Consider the following 9283-nt stretch of genomic DNA (forward strand, 5'->3'; position numbering starts at 1 on the left):
CGGCAAACGATGGTTCGGCATACGTAACACATGTCCCAACCAACGCAGCTTCTGGTGCTGGACACATTATTCAATGGAAGTATCCGTTGCACAACCGAAAACGCGCTTTCTAACTGCCTCATTACGGATTCGCCGACACCAGCCCACCCGAGTTATGTCCATTACGTACCGAGTCCAATCCATGTCAACCTCTTAATCGGATATCAGATACGCTAAGCCTGTCCACATGTGCCCACCATGATATCTGAACTATTAGCCCGCCGCAGCAGGACATTCAGGGCGTCGTAAAGCATATCTTTAACCCGCGTCGGGGCCACAATCAGTCGGGGCGTGAGCAGACGATAAACAGACATCGATCAACTTCCCTCTTACGGTACTGCTTTACAGACGTTGACGGAGTAACCTCACAGAGGTGACTATCAACAGTTATCCAGGCAAGCACATCTTGCCTTAGCAGCCTCCAAATCACCAGAAGTACGTAGTCAGAAGCGACTGAAGAGTGATGGGGTGGTTATCTCAACCACTGTGCGTAACCGAATCCAGCCACAGTTTTGAGATGTTGTTTGTTGGTGACCTTATGACGTCCCCTGATCTCTGCCCGAATCGTCCAAGTCCTACAGCTGTACAGCAATACAGCCTGCACCGTAGTCTGATATACACGTTCTTTGGGGCCCAACGATGTCTTATGACAACAAATAGTGCATATTAGAGGAAGCAATTCTGTCCCTTTCATACGCTGACTTCATCTGTCACACTACCATCAGAGCTATTACAGCTTCCAAGAAAAATGTAGTGTTCCGCAGCTCTTAACGTCGCTCACTGAATGCTCAGAAGCGTGGCTAAAGCTTTCATTTACAATTCGTGAACGCAAAGGATATCCCGAGGGGCTGGATAATCTTCGAATTTTCTAATTTTGCTCTGCTTTCTGCTCTTTTAAAAATGATGTCCGCATATTAGATGTCGGTAAATTTTCCGTTGGGAAAAATCTGAATACCGGCATTTTGAAGACCTTCCAGATTTCGCCTCACTACCTCATCACTCACGAAATAAGAAATGAAGGGGGCGGAAATTCTTATCGGGCACCACTGTTTGGAGGATTGCTTTCGTAAAACTTTTTGCGCAATCTAACGCGCCCGCTAGTATGCGAACTTTAACGTACGATATGCATAAACTCCTTGGGCATATCCTGTTGTACAAAAATGCTGGAAAATGCGAACGCGTTAAAAGAAACGGACGCGCTCCTGGAGTCGAAAAACACCATAATCGTAGTGTAAATATGAATGCTGTTTCTCCAACACTTGATGAGGGTAGAAAAATGACCGACAGTAAGGCGCCTCGGCCGTGATTCTCACTTTCAAGAAGGACGGCGTGGGCAAACCACTGGAAAATCAGCAGTGTCTGGAGACGAAGTTCGTCCCTTCCAAATTATTGTCTCTTATGAAGGTTCTGTAAGCCCCCTCCGTCGGACGCGTACGTGTCAATGGCAAATTCCTTTGAGTTCACCACATCCACTGATATCAGACAAAGGTGTCCTCTTTCACACTTTCTCTTTAATTTCGTAATCTATGCGCGCTGTGAATCTTCTTTACCTAACATATCGGAGGTCGAAATGCTGCCGAGGCGTTCTCGTTCGAGTGAGTATACCGATGATATTACTGTTCTTGGATGAGACCCTTTAGAAACCTGAACTATTTTGAGCAACCCAAGTAATCCTGTGAAGTTCAGCACGCGTTTCGCGCTTGTGAAATACAATTGCAAGCCTGGATGGGGTCAAACCCAAACATGATGCTCGCTAGTGAACCGATTGATATGGTGGGTAGGTTCGTCTATCTGGGCAGCTGAGTAATTCCCGGTGAACTGATGATAGACGAAATCACTTATCTTATTGCATAGGTCAGGACAGTCCTTATCATTTGTAGCGCCAACGTGACGTTGGCTTGACAGTCAAGGGTAGAATGCACACTGCCGCAGTCCAACGAGGCATCAAAGCCCTCACCAGTCAGCTCAGTCTCGTCTCAAAAATGTTGTCAACACGGCTGGAATCCTGCTTTTTGTTCGTGGGTCCTGTCTTCATACGCCTTCTTAAGACAATGTAAGATAAGCAACGCAAAGGATATGGTTACAACAGGGATCGGTCTGATCCCTTTGTGGTTGCTACTGCTGATCCTGAAAGTCGGACTCTCCACCATTGGTTGGTGCGGTCTCTCTCGCCCAGACATAGACCGGTGTATCAGACTGAAGATTTAACCTTCATTTTTGAACAGATTTGGTTGGGCTTTGTCAGGAGCAGTATTCTGGTGACGCTTGAAGCATTCGCTTATTTTCGAAACCGTCGAGGGTTCCAACTTCACTCTTCAGGACTGCGTTGCGTATCAAATATCCGGCTGAACAACTGTAGATGACCATTTGCATTGCTGTTGGAAATGCCCATGTCAGCGATTTGGGTTTTCTTTTTATGATGTAATTGAGCTATTTTTATCGGTGATTGTTTCACTCACCAGATTCCTCCTTGGGCCTGTCGCGCGTATCAGCTTTGACAGATCTCCACCATCCCCTCAGCTTTCTAGACCCACTCAGCTTCCCGGTCCGCGAAGGTGCTCTTTCTCGCCTGAAGTCCAGTGGTTTGTATTATCCTATGGACAAGCAGTTTTAGAGTACTGTTCGAGATCCGGTGCTTGGATCCAGTTTATCGCGCCCTTCCACAAATCAGACGCCCCTCATTTTGCAGGGTTATATACATTGATTTCGAGTCAACACCAGAAGACGGATACAACTTCAGTAGGTGATTTTGGTAGGTTTGTTTCAATAGTTAGAAGAGGTTTGTGCGTTTCTAAGCGGTGGGAAAAAGCAACGAATAAGCGTGCTATGCGAAGCCATTGAGGTCTTCCAGAACGAGCGAGGATCAGTAACTGATCCACGCCACCTATAGCCGTTCTCTCAGAACCATGGATTGTGTACGCTGGTGCCGGCAAGTTCGCAACGAGTCGACTGGAAAAAGAATGATCGGCTGTGCAATGGGGATTTCAATCAAAGAATGTATCCAGCACTAAAAGCAGCGGTGGTCCGGTCATGTGTTGTGCATACCGAACCATCCTTTGCCCAAGAACGCACTGTTTTCCGTGTCCACTTCGGATTGGCACATTCAAAAAACGGCCAACCTTTGACCTGGCAGAGGAGTATCAAAGAGATTGTAAAAAGTCTCAAACTGTCGGTGTGACTCGCCTTTCAGAATGGCGTCCGTGTGTTCCTCACTGTTCATGGCTGAATACGCTGCAAGATGTGGCCTCTAGTCGATTTCAGTGGCGTCCTTGTCAGTTTCGGTGCAGATCGTCAGAGTGAGTGTCAAGAGGTGTAGCAATCAGTTGCGGCAGGCTAGCTTTGGGTTCTTTTCCCAAATTATGGTTTTACGGCTACGAAGTATCAGTGTTAAGCATTGGTGCTACATTCTGGAGGGGGATGATAATAGCTAATGGACATGTGGTCTATATGCTGGAGCTGGGTTCGCTTGCGGGAGGCACCACGTGGTCAAGACGGTCAGACGTTCGCTTGCGGGAGGCACCACGTGGTCAAGGGTCTTCTGTTGTTTCAGAAGTTAGTACTGCGCACAAGTGCAGCGGGCGTTCTGCGTTTTGTATACGTCTTGATTTCGGTTCAAGACGATCACCCAATCGAGCCAAAGCAGCACCATTGGCGCATCTGTTTTCCCGGCAATCATACTATCTGAGCTCACCGCAACAAGGCGCTCAAAGCGTCGTAACTGTCTTTGAGAGTAGTAGCGCTGCAGTCTGTCGGATGTAAACATATATTGAACAGGCCGCGGTCATCAGTGCGCTTACTCATGAACGTTACCAAAAGAGATGCAACCAAAACGTGAACCCAACTAGAGACCCTTCAGCTCGGTGGCTTAAAACAATGCCACCCGCAGAAAAACTAGCCACAGCAGCTTCTGGATCACCAAAGGTGCACAATCGGAAGCCTTTGGCTTAAAAGCCATATGAGTAGTGTTCCGTGTAGACAGTGTTCTACGTTATCTCGAATGTCGTACCAACGAAAACATGGGGCCAATGGTCGTTGTTTCGTTCACTGCAATTCGATTGCAAACGTTTCACCACCAATCGAGGTGACATCACCAGTGCGTTTTTGGGGAGCATAGTGGAACGTAGCGATGCGTCGGTGGTTGTACGTTGAGTAGTGTTGTATGTGTGGTAATATACTTGCTGCCAGCGGGGCTGACCTTCGGTCACGATCTGTCGCTCGGTCGGGAGGTTCCATTGGAGTCTCTGTCATCCTATTTCTTGATTGATCATCATCATCGTCAGCTTTAATAACGGCGTACTTGTCGCAGAGTGCCACAGTTTCGTTCGCCGATGATTTGGGGAGTTGGGGTAGATAGCTGCGCATTGGAGGCGGGAGCTGACAAATTACTGCGTAAATACAGTAGTCAGTGGACTGTTAAGTGCGGGAGTTGGGAATGGAGCTATGGATTGAAAGCAGTAGCTTGGATGCATGAGCGCCATTGAGGGCGCGACTGGGTCATGTCTGACAGTGTCTCTAACCATTGATGTGGCCCGTCTCGGGGTCCCCATCCAGGAAGACGGCAATGGCTAGCGCAGCTGAGTTTGCTGGCAATGGCTTTTATACTTCGCTGCCAATTAATTGTTTGACCGCCTCTGGCTCTCTTCCACCCTTCACGTGGTTGTGCGAACAGAGCCCTTTGAGGACGTCGGTCGACTGGCATACGCAGCACGTAGCCAACTCAGTGCAACCTATTCAGTGTGACCAGTTCATCTATCGAGGGTGTTTTTTCTTCCGAATACCATTCAGCGTACTTCAGCATTGTTTATCCGGTGTTCCCACTCGCGCTTGGACTTGGCATCCCGTGCTCTTGTACTCTGGTCGATGCTGGAGTGACCTCTATCCTTGATTCCTGAGTTCCGGCTTGTGAACCTCGTTGATTCGACTCCAAGGAGTCTCTTGTTCCTTGTTTTTTTGGTTCGATATTCTGCTTTCCTTGAGTATTACGGTTGAGATATTGGTCCTTTGTACATAGTGGTGCGTAAATTGGGTTTAGTTCAATGCATGGGCTGATTTAATTCGCCATGGAGTACTATGCCTCCGTATGTCTATGTCTCCGTATGCCAGAATTTTCACGTTTCCAGATTGAATTGGTGGCCTCGGTTTTTATGTACGGATATCAAGGATGTCACCTGACAGCCGAGTTGTTTCTTTATTCCTATACATAATTTCTTCCTAGTTTGCCTAACGTAGAATTTGTTGCAGTTGATTTGGTTTATCACATGTTCCTATTACATAGTGGTGCGTAAATTGGGTTTAGTTCAATGCATGGGCTGATTTAATTCGCCATGGAGTACTATGCCTCCGTATGTCTATGTCTCCGTATGCCAGAATTTTCACGTTTCCAGATTGAATTGGTGGCCTCGGTTTTTATGTACGGATATCAAGGATGTCACCTGACAGCCGAGTTGTTTCTTTATTCCTATACATAATTTCTTCCCAGTTTGCCTAACGTAGAATTTGTTGCAGTTGATTTGGTTTATCACATTGTTCCTATTGGTTTTGTTACAAACATTCTGTCTGCTGTCTATACCGAAATGATTTCATAGTAGTCCCCTCCCTGTTGATGTGCCGTAAGTGCGAAGCTCCGCTGGTGACTCTACGCTGACGGTAAATGACGAACGTGATTCCTTTTATCATTTTTACTATTTTTTCATAATCCTCTTGTCGGAGAACTTTTGCTTGATCTTTGCGTGTTAATTGCCGTGTGTATAGTTTCAGTTTACGGTGTTTACTCTCGTAATTTTAAAGGTGTCCTCACTGCAACTTTCGTCTTCTTGTGACATCAGAACTATAGTGCGGTGGTTTACCTCTGAAACACTAAACTTACGGATGAATTCTCTGGACTGGAGGCCATAGACTCGACCTGTTCCTGTGTTTATGATGCATTCACTGGTCAAAATCTCGCCGGGTACGGCGACTAAGTTATTCAATGCAGTCCGCCTCGCCAAAATTTCTCATGAGCGGACCATACACTCTGGATCTCTGGTGGAGTTTTTGAGTCGAGAATTTTTCCATCCCGATTATGTTCACATGAAGTTTCTCTCAAATCTCCTCATTTCCACCCACACTACACTCAGTCTGCCATGGGATTCCACCGTTGTCTGTACGGCGGTTCTCTTGCGTTCTTTGATAACTTTTCCCTTCTACATATATTCCGAGCGAAACTATGCGAAAGTTGCCCACGTCGCAATCGATTGCTCCAAATCTAGACCGCTGTTGGAACAAAAAGTGAAGCACTCACTTCATTACAAACGCCTGACAGAATCTGCGGCAAAGGTTTATATGACACGTATGGTTTGTTTATTCCTTCAATCACCTGTATTTTCGTGGTTAGTCTCGCACCGTCTTCATCCGGACATGTGAAGCAAATCACTGCCACCCGGCAAAGTCAGCAGCTGTAACTTTGGTACAAATTCCTCTGTGGTTGTCCTTCACTTACACCTTGAGAAACATTTGCGGCTTCCACACTGCATCGGGATACGGTGAGTTCTTCGTGTTTTTCCAGTGGGACGCTTTCTATTCACATCAGTCTTTTTCGTCTTGCTCGCTTTTGACGCAACGGACAGTTTGAACTTAGATAGGAAAATAGCTTTTGAAGGCTCAACGAATTCATGGTGCAGCTGTATACCTGGACCGAATGTTATAGCTATTCCAACCCTCCGGTATCCTCTGTGAAAAAAGCCTTCAATAAGCCCACAGTTACCGCATAAAGAGGATTGAGCGGACTGAGTTGATATTTAGGAAATGGTAAAAAATTATGGTTAAACAGCGGAGAGCGATTTCCTTCACAATGAGGCGTAGCGGTCGGTTTCTGATGTTCACAGGAATGGCACTGGCTGTACATGGTTGAATAAACCTTTGTGTGCTTTGATGCAACATCCCTGTGTTCCACGTTCTCTCGAGTTGGCAAGAATACCTGTTAGTTCCCAGCAGATAATTGTGGTTCGGAATTGTAGAGTTATTGCGGTTGTTTTCACATCCTTTTTCTCGTTCATAGACTATTTTGAGGAGCACCCCACAACTGCGGGTCTAGTTCAACCGCCCCATCATCTCCTAGTCTCCAACACCCGTTTGCCATTCTCCGTCTTGCATTGATCAGCTTATCCTTCTGAAACTGTATTGATTTGACTCTAACTTACGCTTTTCCAGAGAAGGATGTCATATCCCAATAAGCTCAACAGGCGTTCCTTATTTTTGTTTCTGATTTTAGGCTGGCCACCCATGGTGCCCGACATTGTCTCTGAAGGCATAAATGTGGCATGCACATCATGCGTTATTCCGGTGGGTTTGCTGCTTACTGGGCTGGCAAACGTAGAATTGGCGCATCTTCGACGGCCGCGGTCTCGTGGTGACGGATCGGTCTTTGGGGCCGTATCTTCGGACCATTGGTCTTACAAAGTAGCACGTGGATCTGGATGGTTTGGAAATTTGTGCATTTTTGGATTTTCCTTCCTCGTTCCGAAGGTGGGATAGTGCGATTATCGTCTAGTTCCTCCAATTAATTTCTTTCCTCCAGGCTCTGGTTATCTATTGGCTAACGTCTGCAATCCATCAATTGTTTACCCATCTACTTGTGATGCACCCAACAGTGCGCCACTGGTTCGGTATTTGGCCGCGTCCGAACGAGGGCAATCAGCCCTACAAAGTTATCGTTCAGGCAGCCCTTTCCCGGTACCATATTTTACGCTGGGTGCGGTCAAAATTCTTCGTCTGACATACCGACGTGGATTTGACTTGACTTTTCTGTTTATCCTCGTTCTTGCTCGAACGATTTTTAGAACTTACTCCTCGTACCAACCAAATTGGACCTTTTCTGTCAATTTTCGATAAAACCTGCTCATGTATACCTTCTTTCTATTTCTTATCTTCGCACTGAGATTTCATGCTACTATTCTCGGGGTGTCCTATAGGAACCTAAAGGCGAGATGGCCCAAGTGGTTAGAGCGCGAATATACTGACCGCAAGGTCCGTGGTTCGAACCCGACCTCTGCCTCTCGACTTCCCCTGTCTAGACTTGGGTAACCTGGCAGTATCCCAGCCCTCGTGCTTCCTTTGGGTGGCATGGCAGCTGGGCACCGAAAGGGTGCTACAGCTGAACGGTTTAATTGGTGTGACACGTTTACATTACACTCACGGAGCTGCTCATGTCTTCATCCCGAAGCACTGTTAGCATCTTTTCTGGAATGTCTTGACTTGAAAGACTAAACGTGAAATGAATCGTCTCGAGGTTCAAATTGATGTGATAACACGTTGACTGCATGCGGTTGTTCACGAATTTTTAGCTCTGGAAGAAGCGCCGAATTCGTGTTCTTATCTCAAGGTGTGAAGTTCCGGCAGGATCCCTTAGCCCCGAATGCCTCTATTTTCTCTTTCACCTGACATGTTCTTCAGAAAATTTTTCTCTTTTCCTGGGTTTACACCAAAGTAGGCCAGGTGCGGGTCACATTTTTGGCCATTTTGACGTTTATTCGCATACTAGGATTTCAGTGAATTCAGGATCTGGACCCTTCCATGGCTTGCTAATTCTTACAATTGGCAAAGCGCCTAACTAACCCTAGATGTGTGATGTCCGAATGGTGACTAGAATCCTGCGATCATTCCAGCTGCAACTCATGTGGCATAAGAGGTTGGCGCATTTTAGGAAATTAGCACTTTGTTCTTCATGGTATGTTAGCCTAAAGACCTGATCCAATCAGTTCATTACAAGCCACACAACTGAACGTTTATTGGATAACTGACCATGAGAACTGGGCCCCACGGCTCATCGTGCACGTCATGATTTGCGGTATCGTATATCTGGTTGTGGGGACTACACAAGCGGGAGAACCACGGGAACTTCGGCAGTACAACTCGTCAGACAATAGCAGGAATCCATACTGGAGTCAACTAGTTAGTCTGAATTTGGCTTTCGAGCGTCCTGGCTGAACACATCGAAGCAGAGATGGCTCAGTGGTTATAGTGCGAATTTACTGACTGGAAGGTCTGTGGTTCGAACCCGGCTCCCGCATCACTTCTTTCTAGGCTCAAGCAACCTGGCAGTATCTCAGCCCTCGTGCTTCCTTTGGATGGCATGGTAACTAGGCACCGAAAGGACAACTCAACTGAACGATCATACTATTTTTTTATTTACAGGAGGCAGAACTCAACTGCCATATCAAACACTGCGTTTCCTTAGTTCTGAAACAAAGCGCCTCCTGTCTGGAAG

General features: G+C 46.6%; 1 protein-coding gene across 1 annotated transcript; it reads left to right on the forward strand.

The window, feature by feature from the left end:
* Window positions 1-5545: 5545 nt before the first annotated feature.
* T265_08171 (hypothetical protein) lies at window positions 5546-7891 on the forward strand (the record flags this gene model as incomplete). The annotated part of the gene is made up of 3 exons (XM_009173896.1): window positions 5546-6560; window positions 7289-7542; window positions 7595-7891. The coding sequence occupies one exon, from the start codon at window positions 5956-5958 to the stop codon at window positions 6439-6441; it is 486 nt and encodes a 161-aa protein (XP_009172160.1).
* Window positions 7892-9283: the final 1392 nt, after the last annotated feature.

The sequence above is a fragment of the Opisthorchis viverrini genome (assembly GCF_000715545.1).
Source record: "Opisthorchis viverrini unplaced genomic scaffold opera_v5_211, whole genome shotgun sequence".
Taxonomy (NCBI): domain Eukaryota; kingdom Metazoa; phylum Platyhelminthes; class Trematoda; order Opisthorchiida; family Opisthorchiidae; genus Opisthorchis; species Opisthorchis viverrini.